Here is a 19,510-nt window from a genome sequence, read left to right as displayed (position 1 = left end):
TCTTTCCTCACTATCTCCCTGGGTCCCACCCCCCCATCTTACTAGTTTAAATCCTCCCGAACAGCTCCAGCAAATTTCCCTGCCAGTACATTAGTTCCCTTCCAATTTAGGTGCAATCCGTCCTTCTTATACAGGTCACCTCTACCCCAAAAGAGATTCCAGTGATCCAAAAATGTGAATCCTTCTCCCATACACCAGCTCCTTAGCCATGCATTTATTTGCTCTATCCTCCTATTCCTGTCCTCACTAGCTTGTAGCACTGAGAGTAATCCAGATATTACTACTCTCGGAGACCTCCATTTTAAATTTCTGCCTAACTCTCTGTAATCTTCCTTCAGAATCTCAACCTTTTCCCTTCCTATGAAGTTGGTTGCAATGTGGACAATGACCTCTTGCTGGCCCCTCTCCCTCGTGAGAACATTCTGCACCCTCTCTGAGACATCCTTGATCCTGGCACCAGGGAAGCAACACACCATTCTGCTTTTTCTCTGCTGGCCACAGAAACGCCTGTCTATACCTTGGACTAGAGAATCCTCTGACACAATTGATCCCTTGGAAGCCGATCTACCCCTCGTTGCATTAGAGCCAGTCTCAATACCACAAAGTTGACTGTTCGTGCTATGTTCCCCTGAGAATCCATTCCCCCTACATTTTCCAAAACAGCATACCTGTTTGAAATGGGTATATCCACAAAAGACTCCTGCACTAGCTGCCTACCTCTCTTACCTTTTCTGGAGTTAACCCATCTATGTGACTGTATCTGAGACTTTCCCCCCCCCTTCTGATAACTGCCATCCATCACATACTGTTGCTGTTGCAAATTCCTCATTGCTTCTAACTGTCTCTCCAACCGATCCATTCAAGCTGATAAGATTCGTAGCCAACAGCATTTATGGCAGTTATAATCCGCAGTAACCCCGAAACTCTCTTTAAACTCCCACATCTGACAAGAAGTACATATCACTCTATTAAAGGTCATTTTTGCTGCTTCACATTCTACAGACCCAGAAAATAACACCGACTTATTCCTCTACAAACAATGCCCCAGGATAAATTAATAGTTATGGCTTATATTTTAAATTTATTCAAGAGACATATCTCCAAAAACATATAATCAAGAAACAACCCACTCTACTCCCTACTGCAGATTCTCTGTAGGCCACACTTAAAAACAATGATTAACTTATTTGATTCTGTGCTGTGAACTTCACCCAACAGTTCCTCCAAGATTACTTGTGAATTTCACTGTTTGTTAATTTTCCCAGATGCACTCCGATGTCCAGCGATACATGAATTCAAACAGCAAAGGCAGTAACTGTGTAGGTTCTCTCTCTCTTTCTTTCTCTCTCTCTCTCTCTCTCTTTCTCTCCTTCAACGATCTCACCATGTGCTTCCTTTGTCTGCTCTTCTCCCTTTTAATACTGCTGTTGTTTTGACTTTTTTTTCCAAAGTTCCAAAACAATGCAACAGCATTATAAAACAGTAATTGCTGTTCCTGGAATTCGAGGAAATCACTTCCAGCACCTAAAATACCTCAAAAAAAAGGACCAGCTGTTACAGCCAGAAATTTTTCCTGTCCTCAATCTTGGATTACCCAGATTCTCGTGAAGATCATAAGGATAATTTACCACAGGGTTCAAAAAAAACCCTTGAAGGGGACAGAGAAGTTAATAAGCTCTGGTGTTTTCACTGCAATAAAGTAGGCCATATGAAATCACAGTGTTGGTGAGTTAGGAAAAGCACTGGGAAACCAGATGTAGGAAAACCGGATAAGCCAGTAAACTTTGTTGGAGTGGTAATGGAAAGCACAGTGGAGGCTAGAAAGCTGCACCAGAATGTACAAGCTGGTTGGAAGTTGATTAAGGAGAAAGTGCCAGATCTTCTTAAATCATATACCTGCGAAGTATATACTTGCATAAGCCAGGAGCAGCAAGTAAAGAGGTTACAATATTAAGAGATACAGGATACTCTCAATCTGTGATGTTGAAAGATGAGGAGATGAGTACCTCTGAAGGACTGTAGCCAGCAAAGGTACGAGTAATGGGAATTCACGGTGAGACAAGAAGCACTCAATTATATAAAGTCAGGCTAGAGTGTCCAATGAAGAATGGAGAAGTCGTAGTAGGAGTACTGGACAAACCCTCAGCACCAGGAATATAATTTGTCCTTGATAATGATATAGCTGATTCACCAGTTGGAGTGCTGCCTGCTGTGGTTGAAAAGCCACAATACTATTGCTGGACACATATCCTGAGATTTTGCCTGTCTGTGTGCTAACGAGATCACAAAGTCACCAGTTGAAACAGGAGAGATCAAAGAGTACAGATAAGGAAATTGAAGTAGAATTAGCAGATACCATGTTTGATCAGATGGTTGAGACAAGCCAGGAGCAGATAGATGACACAGCAGACATCTTCAGCTCAGATAAATTAACTGTGTTACAGCACAAAAATGAAAATTTAAAGCAGTTTTATCAAAAGGCATACACCGAGAAAGAATCGGAATGTATCCCCGAATGTTATTATCTTAAAAATGCCGTGTTAATGAGGAAATGGAGACCGTCACATATTTAGACAGATGAGAAATGGGCAGAAATTCATCAAGTTGTATTGTCAGTGGGTTATAGAACGGAGGTGTTGTGAATGGCGCATGAGGTCCCGCTAGGGTGCTATTTAGTAGTGAGAAAAACTCAAGCTAAAATACAAACCATTTTTATTGGCATGGACTGCACAAGGATGTAGTTGAATTTTGACAAATATGACATGTATGTCAGGTAATTGGAAAACCACAGACAGTAATAAAACCTTAATATCTATTCCTGCATTTGTGGAACCTTTTGCAAGTTTAATTGATTGCATAGGATCCCTACCTAAAACAAAAAGTGGGAATCAGTATTTGTTAACAATAATGGATGTGTCCACTATATTTCTCGAGGCCATTCCATTATGCAGTATCACAGCTCAAAGGATTGTAGAGGAATTACTCAAATTTTTCACCAGATACGGGCTACCGACTGAGATACAATCAAATCAAGGGTCAAAATTCACATCAAAATTATTCAAGGAAGTTATAGATAGCTTAGGAGTAAAACAGTTTGAATCTTCTGCATACCGTTCAGAGTTTCAGGGAGTGCTAGAAAGGTGGCATCAGACATTAAGATGGCTTATAGTCAAGACTGTCCAGTTGATTGGGATAAGGAAATTCCTTTGTCTTTTTGCGATCAGAGATTCACCAAATGAATCAATCAAATTCAGTCCATTTGAATTAGTTTTTGGGCATGAAGTGAGAGGATCGTTAAAATTGATTAAGGAGAAATTGGTAAGTCAGAATTCAGAGACTACATATTTGGACTGTGAGTCAAATATTCAGGAACGATTGAACAGAGCGGGGGAGTTGGCTAGATACATTTAAAAGTATCACAGCATACAATGAAACAGGAGGCAGATAAGAAATCAAAGACTCGCAATTTTGCTATTGGAGGTAAGGTGTTAGTGTTATTTGCAGTGATAGGTGAACCTTCAAAAGCAAGGTTTAGTGGACGTTATCAAGTCAAAAGGAAATTGAGTGAGGTGAACTATTTGATAAGGACTCCAGACAGAAAAAAATCTCACAGACTGTGTCATGTGAATATGTTCAAAAGGTATCTTGACAGGAAAGGAAAGCCAAAGAAGACTGTGTTATTGATTACAGAACAAGGAATAACCAAGATCAGAGGATTCTGAATTGGGCATTCCGCAAATTAAATTGGTCAATGAGGAATTTGTCAAAAATTGGGATACATTGTTGAGTTACCTTCCAGAGGAAAATCAAAATGACCCGAAAGAGTTATTAATATCGTAAGAGGAGATATCTGGAAATAAGCTGGCAAGTACTAACAAAATTATGCATAATGTAGATATAGGAGATTAAGCAACATCTGGATATACATAACCCTTTAAAGTTGGCACAGATTCAGAAGGAGATAGAGTGCATGCTCTAAGATGGCATAATCGAAGTGACTTACAGTGACTAGTGCTCACTCATAGTAAAGGTGCCAAAACCAGATCGTACCCAATGGTTATGTGTGGACTATCGTAAAGTCAATGCAGTTACAAAGACTGATTCATATCCGATTCCGCGTTTGGAAAACTGTGTTGAGCAGGTTGGACAAGCAACTTATATTTCTAAGTTGGACTTGCTCAGATGCTACTGGCTGGTACCTTTGTCAGAAAAAGCAAAGACAATTTTGGCTTTTGTAACGCTGAATGGACTGTATCAGTTTAAAGTGATGCCATTTGGTAAGAAAATTGTGCCAGTCACATTTCAGACACTAACCAATAAGGTCATTGTTGACTTACTTGACTGTGTCATATACATAGATGACCTGGTAATTTTTAGTCACACATTGAAGAAACATTTACAACATTTATCTGACTTGTGCGATTGACTTTGGAAGACAGGCTTGGTGATAGACCTGGCTGAAAGTGAATTTGCCAAAGCCCAAGTCACCTTCCAGGGTCATGTTATTGGACATGGACAAATGGCCCCTCGGGATGCAAAGGCAAAGGTAATTGGGGAGCTTCTCACACCATCAAAAAAAAGCAGTATTACGGTTCCTGGGATTGAGTGAATTTTATTGAAAATTTGTACCAGTGTTGCAAATTTAGCAGTGTTGCTGCTCCACTCACTGAATTGCTAAAGAAAAGCAAGAAGTTTCAGTGGACAGCGGACTGTCAAAAGGTGTTTGACAGCCTGAAAGCTGTGTTAACAACTGCCCCAGTATTAGCCACACCTCATTGTGCAAAGATGGGTATTGATGCAAGTGATGTGGGTGTCGGTGCTGTGCTCTTGCAGGAAGATGACGAGAAGATAGAAAGACCTATGGGGTATTTCTCCAGGAAATTAAACATTCATCAGCATAAGTATTCAACAGTTGAGGATACTTTGAGCTTGGTGTGGGCTTTACAACATTTCAATGTTTATGTTACCAGTAATGTATCTGAGACAATCATATACACTGATCATAACTAATTGAAGTTTATGGAGAAATTTAAGGACAAAAATACCGCACTGTTTAACTGGAGCTTGTTGTTATAGCCATTCAATTTGAAAATTGTTCATGTGGCAGGATGAGAAATGTGATTGCCAATGTATTGTCGAGATTTGATTGAGAAACGGAGGTGTTTGGTGACAGGATTAAAACAGACTGAAGCAAAATGTATTACTGCATGTTTGCATGATTATTGACAATGTAATATATATGTGTTGTGTAGAGTACTAACAATTTTAGGATTAAGGGGTTTTAAAATAAAGCCATCTTTGGATATTGATGGTTGATTTTTTTTTTAAGGGGGCGGTGTGATGATGTTGCTCCTTTAACAAAGTTTGTTATCTTTAGTTTTTTTTTAAAGAGGTTGGTAAAAGACACAGTCTCCAAAAAGGTAAAAACAATGACTGCGGATGCTGGAAACCAGATTCTGGATTAGTGGTGCTGGAAGAGCACAGCAGTTCAGGCAGCATCCAAGGAGCTTTGAAATCGACGTTTCGGGCAAAAGCCCTTCAGTTTCCAAAAAGTCTAAGTTGAAGGGTTTTAGGCTCAATTTGATCATAGTAACAGATATCGCCTCAGGTGAAAAGCTTTCAAGTTTAAAAATAATGTGCAATGATAGGGGAGTGTCCAGTTCCCCCAGCTCAGCTTTTCTCTGGTTTGCTGTGGTTAGCAAGCAGTATGTTTGGAAGCTGCTGGGCCCAAAGAAGCAGGTTGATGCTGATCTCGCTCTGATTTCTCTCCTGTAAGAACTTGTGTTTGATTTTACCTTTTGTGCCAAGGACTGTTTATGGGGATTGTTGCAAGTATTGGAACAGCATCATTAAGTTGGGATAATCTGTTGAGTTTTCGGATAAGATAAGTATTCTGTTCTCTTCTGTCGATAATCTTGTAAATAAATTCTGTTTTGTTGAAAACTAAGCGATTTGACCAACTGCATCCCTCCTGGAATATCTGTGTTACATCTGCTTAAAATAACTTGCAAAGTTAGGGTCTGGGCTACTTTCTTGAAATGGTTGAGGGGTTCTGGCCTGGTCCATAACAAACTCAGCCCTGCAATGTCTTCCTCATTAAGGTCTGGTGCCAGAAGTGGGAGAGTTATCTCACAGACTAGTCAAACAATGACCTCTACTCGTGGAATCATATCTTTCTTGAAATATCTCAGATAATACAATTACTGTCATTGGGTCTGTCCTTTCCCAGCAGAAGTGTGGCACAGTGATATACAGGTGGGAGGGAGGAGCCTAACTGGGATTCTCATGGCATTAGATCAAACATGGGCAAGGAATCTTCCTTCTGATCAGCATATACCTCCCACTTCCATCAGCTGCTCTTCCATATTGAACAGCACTTGGAGGAAACATTGAGGGCTGCAAGGTCGTTAGAATATATTCTGGCAAGTGATTTCAATGTCCATCATCAAGAGTGACATGGCAAACCCATTACTAACCAAGTCCTAAAGGGCATTGCTCATAGACTGGTTCTTGGGATAGGCTACAGGTGTTGAAGGAATAAACAAGAGGGAAATAAACATACCTGCAATTTCCCCTCCAAGCTACACACAGTTTTGACTTGGAACTATATTGCTGTTCCTTCACTGTTGATATGTCAAAATCCTGAAAATCCCTTGCTAACATCATTCTGGATGTGCTGATGCCAAATGGACTGTAGTGGTTCTCTATTGCTCTCTATTTCTGTAATGCACAGAACATGACACTTGTGTAGCTGTGATTATTTTTGTTATTTTATACTCTCTTAATGGTAAACCAGCTCCAAACCAATAGAAACGTGCTTGTAATCAACTCCATTTGTAAGATGAAATGATTTTACTGAATTTAGAGTGAGGCTGCAAAATATTTTAAAACTTGCAACACAATCATTTTAAGCAATGATTTTCAGAGGCAGAAGCATAGAAAACTGTATATTTAATGGTTTGAAGGGTAACTAACGAACTGGAAGAAGAACGATAAGTACATTGCATTTCCAGTAGCGAGTGAATATGTTAAATATTTGGAAGTGTTTTTATGCGCTTTTAGTTCCTTTTGACAGTCCACACCAGGCCAGTCTGGCACTAATCATTAATTACCATAGAAACGTTGAAACCACTTGAAATATTTCCAGGAAATCAGATGTCTGTGAAGTTTCCTGCCTTAGTAACGTTACTGCACTGTTATTGTTTGTGGGTGGCTTTTATCCTACATGGCTTCCCGTGTTTATTTTAAAATCATTGTTTGTTAATTTTTTGACATATTTAAATAATGCTAAGTGAATGGCATAGATCTAAGCCAGCCTTGACTCTTTATGAGGCACATCAAATTAACAGTTCAATTTTTGGCAGACTAGGTATTCTTCAAAGCATAATAATGACAATAAATGGCTCATGGTCTTCAGTAAATTTTTGGACAAGATTATTGAATCTGCTCTGTCTGAAAGTATTTATAGTTGACAGTTTTGTCTATACTTGAAAAGTGCCCAATGAACAATTACCGTCAACAGTAAAGTCGTAGCTGTTTTCCATTTCCACTTATTTTCATATTGCACCATCTGTTAACCATCTTAAAAACAGGAGTCAGCAGATTCAAAGCTGCAACACTAAAGACAATAATGTCAATCCACAGTAAGTGACAGTATTTGCTTTCGTAACCGTACAAACAAATGAACATAATAAATAGTAGCAGGTCGAGGCTATTGAGCCCTTCTAACCTGCTCTGTCATTCAATGAGATAATGGCCAATCTTCTACTTCTTCAAAACCATTTACCTGCACTGTCCTCATATCTCTTGAAATTTTTTTTTAATATTTAGAAGTCTATCGATCTCAAAATTGAACATTGCTAAGCTTTCACAGCACTCTGGGACAGGAAATTCCAGAGATTCACTACCTTCTGAATGATGAAATGCCTCATTGTCACAGTCCTAATTGGTCTACCCTTATTATCAGTCTAGATTTCCCAGTCAGGGGAAATATCCTTCTTGCATTTATCTGTCAATGGCCTGTCAGAATTATGATTGTTTCAATGAAATCGTCTCTCATTCTTCTTCTAAGCCCCATAGAATACAGACCCAGTCATTTATTCCTTCCTTGGTGAGTGTTCATTTGGATTTAAAACTATTGCTGAAATGACCTTAGATAATATCAGTCCTTCATCTTAATTACTCTCAATTAATAACATAAGGCACAGATTGTATGGCAGCTTGCTTTGCTGATGATGCCAAAATAAATATAGTAAGTTGTCAAGAGGACATAACCTGTCTATATTCCTTTGTAAGTAGACTAAGGGAGACAAAAATAATTTACAGATGGAATATAAAATGTGAACATGTCTAATTTAGCAATAAGGTTATAAAAAGTATACTTTTTAACTGAAGAGAGTTTGCAGAACTCAATGCAACAGACATATCTGATCCTTAGTGTCAGACTACTCTCCACCTCATCAAAAATTTGGTCCAAACACGTACAGAAGAGCTGTCGAGATAAGGTGAGAATGTTTTTGATATCAAGGCACCATTCAACTGAGTATGACATCAAGGAGCCCTAGCAAAACCGGAATCATGGAAATCAGAGGAATGGTCTCTTCTGGTTGAAGTCATACCTGGCACAAATGAAGGTAGTTAGAGATCAATCATCTAAGCTTTAGGACATCGCTGATGGCATGACTTAGCATAATGCCTTAGTCTCATCAGTCTTCAACTGCTTTATCAATGACCTTCTCTGCATCATAAAATCAAGTGTAGATGTTTGCTGATGATCGTACCATTAATAGCATTGCAGACACTGAAGCAGTCTGTGTCCATATGCAAAAGACCTGGACATTGTTTAAGCTTGAATGTATAAGTGGAAAGTAACATTTATGCCACATAAGTATCAGGCAATGACCAGAAAATATCTAACTATTTCCACCTGACCTTCAGAGTAAATCCCCTACTATCAATATCCTCAGGGTTATCATTCACCAGAAACTGAAATGGATCAGATGTGTAAATATTGTGGTTTCAAGAGCAGTTCAGAGGGTGGGAATGCAGCAGCCAGTAAATCATCTGCTATCTCCTTAAATGCTGTCCATTATCTACAAGGCACAAGTCAGGGGTATGATGAGTACTCTCCACTTGCCTGGATAACTATAACTCCTACAGCACCCAAGAAGCTTGAAACAGTCCAAGGTAAAACAGCTAGCTTGATCGATCCACTACCTTCAACATTCACTTCCTATACTGCCAGTGCACAGTGGGAGCACTGTGTACAATCTACGAGATGCACTGTAATAATTCAACAAGGCTCCTCTGAAAGCATTTCCAAATCTGTGACGTCTAGGTGGACAATGACAGCAGATGCATGGGATCAACATCACACCCTTCCACCTCCCTCCAAACCCCACAATATCTTGACTTGGAAGTACATTAACTACTCCTTCACTGTTACTGGGTCAGAATACTAGAACTTCCCTGCTAACAATTATATGTGTGTCTATACACCCCAAGGACTGCAGCAGTTCAAGAAGGCAGCTCACCACTGACTTTTCCAGAGCAATTGAGAATGGGCAATAAATTTTGGTTTATCCCATATCCCAGAGCAAATTAGAAAAGAGGCGGTTCTGGATGTCTCTATATGTGTATCACAAAGCTATAGCAAGTGATTGAGAGGGTAAATGGCATGTTGGCATTTATTCCAATGACAACAGAATCTAAAGGTTGGAGAACTTTCCTGCACCTGTCCAGGACATTGAGGAGATCATGTCTGAAGTACTGTGTATAGTTGTGGTCTCAACTTGTTCCAGTGTTGAAGGGCTTATTTACAAGGAAAGTTTGAACATTTTGGGCCCATGCACATTGGCGTTTAGAAGGATGTGTGCTGATCTTCTTGAAATATTTAAGGGCCCGAGAGGACTTGATAAGGTGGATGCTGGACAAATCATTCCTCTCAGGAGGAGACTAGAAATAGAGGATGGAGTTGAAGAATAAGAAATTTCCCTTTTAAGATGGTAATGAGGAGAATTTGTTTTCTCTTAGAGGGTTGTAGGTCTATGCCTGGAGAGCAGTGGAGGCTACATCATAAAGTTTATTGATGGCTGAATTAGATTTTAACAATCAAGGGTTTCAAGGATTCTGGGGAGCAAGCAGAAGTTGAGTCTACAAATGGTTCAGCCATGATTTTATTGAAGATAAGACTGCTTCTAAGTTCTATGCTCCTATTCTTTGAATTTACATCTCATTATTTCTTTGAATTTACATCTCATTATTAACAGATGATCCCTCATTTTCACACCATTTCCAATTCTGTTCCTTAAGAAATTAGTTGGTGCAGATTCCCAATGTGAATGTCAGCGTGGGTACACAGCAACTTCAACCTGCCAATTACTTGTACCGGTCATCATCCAATTATGTCTTCAGCACAATGTCCCTCCATGCTTCATCCTTTAACATTTTCCTCAACCCTTCATCTATGCAAGTTGGCATCGGCAAACCACCAGCTTTACCACATCATCATGACTATCAACTTTCACATTACTTCAGTCCTTCAGCACTTGTATTTGGAGCTCAGGGACAGTATGACTTGCATGCTTCTGTCAGGTTGTTTGGGTACATGAATGCACCTTATGGCTGTTGCTTGCTTTTCTGTTGCTCACTCTGCACTCACTTGGAAGCTGCTATTCTCTGGATCTTGCATTAATTTTTCGCGCAGACAGAGAGGCAGACAATGGGGAGCACTGAGTTGTTGAGGAGGTGGAGATGTCATGGTATGGTATTGATTGCAACAGAGTCACACTTGCAGTATGTGGCAGTCATTTATGCAGCAAACACACTGTATATCTTCAAGCAAGTGGCCATGTGTCAAAGTCAAACAGGAGCAGACCTTAATGGTACCAGGAAGAACTTTGGTCATTCGAAGGTTCCATTACAGTCAGTCAGTGAGTCCATTGGATTCCTGTCCAGTACGTTGGCCATGCCAGTCAGATGCTTGATCCAACCAGAAACTAGGGATCTGGTCCTTGCAGTTGGTGTGTAGGGCAATGGACACATGCAATACTGCAGATAAATGAAACGAATCTGGGGATTATAGGTACTGTAGAAATAACAGTCTGGGGGCTAGATTGTGCTCAGTCAGGTCTGTCCTGTGAAGTCACTCTGGTCAGGTGGGCCATCATTAATCCTGGGGTTTGCTTAATAATGATCAGGGCTTATTGTTGGCAGTCCAGATCGTCCTGGGGAAACTGAGAAGCTAATGTCTGGGAATGGAGTTCATTGCACTGTATGGCTGAGACAATGATCACATACTAGATAGAAAGGTGGGATCTGAAAAACAATAAAAGGGGAACTGGAATTTCCTGAAGGGAGCAGATTGGAGTCACTCTGGTCTCTCTATGGATAATATTTACGGATAACAAGGGGATAGCAGTTTGGGAAACCATGGACTCTGGGGAGTTAATAGTTATATCTAGGGACTCAGCACAAATGGGGAGGAGGGGAAGGCTGAAAGATCATTAGGGGTACAGGGACAGCAACACAAAGTTTCTTTATTCTTGAGGTTTCCCAATCTCACGTACTTTTCTCTGGCTAAAAGGAGTTAAGAGCTGGCTTTCTGTCACCACCCAACCACATCCTGTTGGTTTTAGCCTACTTGGCATTGTGGACCAATTTTTGATGCAGTGAAACAAAGGGATGGATTGGAGATGATGGGGAGCGGAGAGATGGCATTGTGCCCCTAGTGAGTAAGTAAGAGGCATAGAGGACAGGAAAATATTGTAGTTTAGAAGGATGAGGTAGGTAAGAAGCATTGAGTTAACATGATGCATGCAATAATGAGACTGTAATCCATATATCTCGATGAGAGGCATGTGCAACATCACAGTTAGAGTGAGTGCTGACTCTATGAGTGAGAGGTAGTAGAGAGAAAATTGCAGTGTAGAGCAGAAATGACCATTGTCCTTCTTTCAGGTTTGATGGGCATTCCATTTAACTCACTGACCTGCTCCACTACCTGTGTCCAGGCCGATTATGTGTGGTGATGTGATTCACCTTCCCACTCACCACCTTCAAGTCCCTGTATGTATATTTGAAAGCTGACTCACCTTTTTGGGCAGTTTCCTCAAGGATAACAGTGCAGGACTCCATGTCAGGGTCAATTATTGGTTTGCAGAATCTGAAGTGGTGTCATCTGGGCTTTAAGTATGGTGCAAGCAGCATGATCCCTGGAGGATTTTGGTATTGGCAAGCATTATGGTGCAATTCCAAGGGAGGAGAGCTGAAGAACCTGGTTGCATAATTAAGGAGGTGAAGAGTGGAAGATTATGTGAGCACACTCAGTCCAGACCATGGCAGACAAGGTGATTTTCACTTGACAGGACACTAACTGAAAATGAGAAAACTCCATTCATGGTACACACTACTTTCTTTTAGGATTCAGTGAGGTCTGCAGATGCTGGAGTTTAGAGTTGAGAGTGTGTTGATGGAGTGTGTTGCACAGCAGGTCAGGCAGCATCCAAGGAGCAGGAAAATCAACTACTTTCTTTTACCTGAAGTATAAAGTCTCAATTTTCTGATTTGCTATGTTTACGCTTCTGTTTTCTTCGTTGAGTTTGATCTGTGCCCAAAATTGAAGAGAACATATTTCAAGAATGATATCCCAAATCTTTTGTAGCCTATCACCTTCTTTGATGTCCAGTTAATTTGTATTATCTACACAGAGGGGGCGGGAGATTGCAAATTTCATATGATCCTACAGATGCTATATACATGCAAATTATTTTCCTTTTTTTCCTTGTGCTGTCAAAGGAAGAGGTAAAGATTTGTTAAACACAGTCGTATCTAACTTATTATTGCTGGATATCTAGTTTTTAGCAGAATTCACTGGTGCATGCAGGATTGAGAACCTTGTCTGATATTCTGTGTCTCTGGTTCAGTTGCTAGATTAACTTTAAGACTGCTGACACAAATTGTCTATTTTATCTTTAGAGAGAAAAGGATTTTATGAAATTCTGTTTCTTTCCCACTTGCATGGTGTTAACTGGACACCTGAAATTACCTCTTCCTTTTCGTTCCAACTTTCCTTCCTTTTTTCACTTTGGTGATTTGACTCAGCAGCTTACTGTCTAGTTTCATTTTGGTTAAATCTCCCTCACTGTAAAAGGTGAGTTCATGACCTCTCTGTTTGAGATATGCTCTTTCACTCCTCATAGTTCCAATAATGATCTCAGACCTATTCGATATTTTCCATTATTTTTTATGAAAGAACAACATCACTAGCATTTTACTTCAGCACTAAATTGATTCATTGTGTAAGGTTTTGCAGCCAGTATAAATTAAGTGATGTGTGTCTAAGACTTAATCCTTTTAAATATTCTAAATTAGCTGCCCACAATGTATGAACTGTTTTCTTTTTTATAGGGTCAACAATCTTTGGTAGCAGTGTTTGAAGCAACCTGTCCCGTATCTGAGGGCGCCGAATGGTACTTTGTATATGAGGGTTCACGCCAGAATCATGTAACTGTGGCACAGAGACTTAATGCTAAAATACTGCAGTCAGTTGTTCCAGGTAAGCATGCAGAGTTGGATACTTTATTCAATGTGGTGAAAAATACACACTAATACTTTTAAAAAATATATTTGATTTGGATGCACATATAGGTAGTGAAAATAAATTGTGTTCCTTTGTATTCTGAAACTGATACCTTCAGGTTCTCTTTTATCAAACTCTACATGACTTTCGCGTAGGAAGTAATATGAGTGAGAATTTAGTCTATCAGAGAAATGTAGTTACATTTGTAGGAAAATAACAACTTATACAGAACCTTTAACATGTCAGAATGTTCCCAGGTACGTCACAAGATAAAATAACATCTGACCGCAAGTCAGATAAGACGATATTTAGATCAAATGACCCAACATCCTGTTAAAGAAGTAGGTTTTAATCAGTGTCTTAAAGGAAAAAACTGAGGTGGAGAGACATAGGGAGGGAACTCCAGAGTTTAGGACCTAGCCAACTGAAGACATGGGCACTATTGCAGGAATGATTAAATCAGAGATTTTAGAAAGCCAGCAGATATCTTGAAGGGTGTGTGGCTGGAGGATTGCAGACAAAGGGTGGCACCAGCCATGGAAGGATTTGAATACAAGGATGAAATATTTAAAATCAAGATTTAGATTGTCTAAAGGCATTGTGGTTATGTCATTGAGCTCGTAATCCAAAAGTCTGAACTATTGTGGGATTAAGTTCTACCATTCCACCATAACTTGGAATTTGAATTTAAATGATTAATTAAATCTGGAATATAAAGCTTGGTATGGTAACCATGAAAATACTAGTCATCAATTGGAGATGCCAGTGTTGGACTGGGGTGTACAAAGTTAAAAATCATACAACATCAGGTTATAGTCCAACAGGTTTATTTGGAAGCACTAACTTTCGGAGCACTGCTCCTTCATCAGGTGGTTGTGGAGTATAAGATCGGAAGACACAGAATTTATAGCAAAGGTTTACAGTGTGATGTAACTGAAATTATGTATTAAGCAAGACCTGGATTGTTTGTTAAGTCTCTTATCTTTTAGAATGAACATATTGGTTTCAGTTCTTTCATATGTAAATTGCAGACTTGTTTTAAAGTTACATTCTCAAGTGAACTTTAACAATTGGTGTCATGTTGGCCCAGATAATACATTTAAGGTGTGAGGTGCCCTGTGTGAGACTGTCTGCCACGATGTTCAGACTGATTCTAATCTAAAAAAGGGATTTACAGAATCTTACATGAATTCATGTAGTTTTTGAGCAAAATGAAATGTAATTCTGCAAGTACAAATTCACCCCACAAACGTGTGTGTGTGTGTGTGCATGTGGATGTGTGAGTGGGGGAGGCACCTGAAGTACTCAAGGATACCCTTATAAGAATGGAGTATGATGCTCAACTTATCAACTGCCAGTTCCAAAGTGCCACAGTGAGAAACCGTAATGACCTCCTCAGGAGACAGACACGAACTGCAACCAATAGGGTACCCTTTGTTGTCCAGTTCTTCCCAGGAGCTGAAAACCTACGCCATGTTCTTCGCAGCCTGCAGAGCATTATCGATGAGGATGAGCACCTCGGCAAGACCTTGCCCACCCCTCCACTCCTTGCCTTTAAACAATCACCAAATTTCAAACAGATCATTGTTCGTAGCAAACTATCCGGCTTTCAGAACAACACCATACAACCTTGTCATGGTAGACGCTGTAAGACCTGTCAGATTGTCAACACAGATACCACCATTACGCATGGGGCACCTCCCACCGTGTATGTGGCAGGTACTCATGTGACTCAGCCAACGTTGTCTACCTCATACGCTGCAGGCAAGGATGACCTGAGGCATGGTACATTGGCAAGACCGAGCAAAGGTTACAGCAATGGATGAATGGACACTGCACAACAATCAACAGACAGGAGTGTTCCCTCCCAGTCGGAGAACATTTCAGCGGTCATGGACATTCGATCTTGGACCTTTGGGTGATTGTCCTCCAAGGCGGACTTCGGGACAGGCAACAATGCAAAGTGCCCGAGCAGAGGCTGATAGCCAAATTCAGTCCCCATGGGGATGGCCTCAACCGGGACCTTGGGTCCATGTCACACTACAGCTGACCCCACTGCACTACACACATACACACAGATATAGACACATACACACCACACAGACGTACAACCCCCCCCCCCCCCCCACACACACACACACACACACACATGTTTGTGGGGTGAATTTGTACTTGCAGAATTACATTTTATTTTGCTCAAAAACTGCGTGGATCCATGTAAGAATCTGTAAATCATTTTTTAGATTAGAATCAGTCTGAACATCGTGGTAGACAGTCTCGCACAGGGCTCCTCAACCTTAAATGTATTATCTGGGCCGACATAACATCAATTGTTAAAGTTCACTTGAGAATGTAACTTTAAAACAATTCTGCAATTTACATATGAAAGAACTGAAACCAATATGTTCATTCTAAAAGATGAGAGACTTAACAAACAATCCAAGTCTTGTTTAATACATAATTTCAGTTAGATCACACTGTAAACCTTTGCTATAAATTCTGTGTCTTCCGATCTTATACTCCACAACCACCTGATGAAGGAGCAGTGCTCCGAAAGCTAGTGCTTCCAAGTAAACCTGTTGGACTATAACCTGGTGTGTGATTTTTAGCTATGAAAATACTGAGTTAAAGTTAAAACATATTTGGTTAATTAATATTGATTTTCTTAGAGGATCTAATGCTGTTAAAGAATCCCTACAGTGTAGAAGCATGCCATTCAGCCCATCAAATCCATACTGACACTCTGAAGAGTATCCCATCCAGACCCAATCCTTCTTTATCCCTGTAACCCCACATATCCCATGGCTAACCCACATAGCCTGTACACCCTTGGATATTTTAGCATGGTCAATCCACCTAACCTGTACATTTTTGGACTGTGGCAGGAAACCCACGCAAACATAAGGATAATGTGCAGACTCCACACTGACAGTCATCCGAGGATGGAATTGAGCCCAGGACTTTGGTGCTGTGAGGCAGCAGTGCTAACCACTGAGCCACTGTGCTACCTTTAATTTTTATTGAAGCAAAGCTAGTTCAGTAATGTCACATATTAGGAAAGCAAAGCTACCATTTTTATCCTGTCTGATCTCATTAAGATTCCAAACCTACAACGTGATTGACTCTTAACTTGCCTCTGAAATAGCCTGGTAAGAAAAAACATAACCTCTACAAAGAATTGTGAATGAATTCACAATTTCTGGCTCAGAAGTAAATGAGCCAAAGCCAATACATGTATAAAGTTATTTATATTATATTATTTGTAATGTTATTTATATTTAATATTATATTATATTTAATATTGCATTGTGTTTTGTCATATTTTTGTGTTCATTTTTATTCATGGATTTTGTTGTAGGTCATGATACTTCAGAAGATGTTACAGTTTCTGCCTGTATGCTCACAGAGGCAAAATCAGTATCTATCCTTGGGTGCAGCAAGATAAAATACATTGAGGATGTAGCATCTAAACTAACTCAGGTTCTCGTTGAAAGTGCCGGGATGGTGGATTGCACGAGCCACCTGACTCTGCTTGAACAATTTGGCCTCACCAGAGAGGCTGCACAGTCTTTAGATGAAAATATGACAGCTGCCATTGAGCACTTGGAATTACCACCATCTTGGAATCTGCTTGGAAAGTGGGCAGGAAAAGGTAATTAAACTGTTAAATCTTTAGTTTATATAATGCCACTCTGCACGTTTGGAATGCACAGTAATCCTTTTCCAAGTTATGCATTAGGAAGAAAGATCTTTTATGAGGGAAGTTATAGAATACATTAGATTTTTTTAAAACAAAAGTCTTGTGAAGAATTGTGTTACACCTGAAATCGCAAGAGTTTTTGAAACCAACAAAGGGTGACCAAAAAGCTGATCAAAAGAGGAAGGAAATTGAAAATGAATAAGTGTGCGTATAAAGTTAGACTAACTGCTTTTGTAATTAAATACAGAGGGGCAAGTAGCCAAAGTAAATATGTGCTTGTTATTTGGAGAAATACACCTTGGGGCGTGAGAAAATGTCAGTGTTGAACAAACATTTTGTGTATACCTTCACAGGAGAAGACACAAATTAGCTCTCAAAAAAAAAGGTATGATGTGGGTTTGCTGCAACAAGGTGTTTTACCTGATGTGGCAATGCTTGCATTATCTTTTGTAAAGTAAGAAAATAGGCTATTGTAGTATTGAAAATATCAACACACATTTATAACAACTTTACTATTCACAAGCATGATAATCCTCAGGCATAAATGTCATGTCTAGTTTTCAGTTATTAATTTTTTATAGAGGAGCATGTTTCCTATAGAATGTCATGCTTCAAGTGATCTGAGGCAAGATAGAGTATACGATCCTTACACTCTTAGCACACATACTGTGGTACAGACCCTTTGGGTTTCTAAATTGTTGAATGGTAAGTTTCAAGAAGTGATCCATCGCAATGTTTAATCTTCCACGTGCGCTATGAATAGGTCTGTTGCTACTTCTGTCATGAGGATGTAAGGGCTACCTTTGTTACTGAGGTCAATACATTTGCCATATCTAACATGTATTCACAAGTCACTGAATATCCTGATTTACTGCTGGCCTGTACATAGGTTCATAAGCAAGCTGACATGTCAAACTCTGGTGTAGCATGGACAGGATACATGTTTTTTTTATTTCCACCCTTTGTTGTCTTTGAAAAGGTTGTAGTGAGCTGCCTTCTGTGTGCTGTTGATAGACTTGCAGTACCTTGAAGGAAGGAATTCTAAGATTTTGATTCAGTGATGGTGAAGGAATGTATATGTGTGTATGTATATATATATATATATATATATACACACAAGTCAGGATGGAGTGGATTGGAGGGGAACTTGCAGATGCCGGTGCTGGTGTTCTGATGTATCTGCTGCACTTGGCCTGCTAGTTGCTGTCTAAGGATGTTTGGCGAACTTCTGCAGTGTATGTTGTTGTAGAGAGTATATGCTGCTGCTACCTGGGAAGGGGTGGATGTTTATGGATGTGGCGTTAATTAAATGGGCTGCTGTATCTTGGATTGTGTCAAGCATCTTGAGTAGCTGTTAGAGTTGCACTCATCCAAACAAGTTGCGAGTATTCCATCACACTTCTGACCTGTACCTTGTTGATGGTGAACAGGCTTTGGGGAGTCAGGAAATGAATTATTTCTAGTCTTTGACCTGCTCTTATTGCCACTATTTATAAGGCGAGTCCAGGTCAGTTTCTGGTCAATGGTAGCCCCCAGAATAGTGGAGGATTGAGTAATGGTAACACCATTGCATATTAAGGGACTGTGATTAGATTCTCTTAGCCGGAGATGTGTTGCTGGAAAAGCGCAGCAGGTCAGGCAGCATCCAGGGAACAGGAGAATCGACGTTTCGGGCATAAGCCCTTCTTCAGGAATGAGGAAAGTTTGTCCAGCAGGCTAAGATAAAAGGTAGGGAGGAGGGACTTGGGGGAGGGGCGTCGGAAATGTGATAGGTGGAAAGAGGTCAAGGTGAGGGTGATAGGTCAGACTGGGTTGGGGGCGGAGAGGTCGGGAAGAAGATCTCAGGTTAGGAAGGCGGTGCTGAATTTGATGGATTTGACTGAGACAGGGTGGGGGCAGGGGAAATGAGGAAACTGGTGAAATCCGAGTTCATCCCTTGTGGTTGGAGGGTTCCTAGCCGGAAGATGAGGCGTTATTAGATTCTCATTAGATTCTCTTAGTCAAGGTTGCCATTGCCTGGCATTTGTGTGGTGCCAGCATTGGCCCAAATCCTTCCAAACCCTTCCTATTCATATACCCATCCAAATGCCTTATAAATATTGCAATTGTACAAGCCTCCACCACTTCCTCTGGTAACTCATTCCATACACGTACCACCCTCTGCTTGAAAAAGTTGCCCCTTAGGTCTCTTTTATATCTTTCCCCTCTCACCCTAAACCTATGCTCTCTAG

The 19,510-nt window shown here is 40.2% G+C and overlaps 1 protein-coding gene across 1 annotated transcript in view; it reads left to right on the top strand.

Annotated features, from left to right (window-relative positions):
* The window catches only part of arhgef28a (Rho guanine nucleotide exchange factor (GEF) 28a), a 479,393-nt gene that overhangs the window by 103,316 nt on the left and 356,567 nt on the right, over nt 1–19,510 (top strand). The window contains exons 4-5 of the mRNA XM_043707577.1: nt 13,408–13,555; nt 16,938–17,231. Of these exons, the coding sequence (XP_043563512.1) occupies nt 13,408–13,555; nt 16,938–17,231 (442 nt within the window). The remainder of the gene's footprint in view (nt 1–13,407; nt 13,556–16,937; nt 17,232–19,510) is intronic.

Source organism: Chiloscyllium plagiosum, chromosome 2 (genome assembly GCF_004010195.1).
Source record: "Chiloscyllium plagiosum isolate BGI_BamShark_2017 chromosome 2, ASM401019v2, whole genome shotgun sequence".
Lineage (NCBI taxonomy): Eukaryota > Metazoa > Chordata > Chondrichthyes > Orectolobiformes > Hemiscylliidae > Chiloscyllium > Chiloscyllium plagiosum.
Note: the sequence above shows the minus strand (reverse complement) of the source record. Positions and strands in the feature narration are given on the sequence as shown.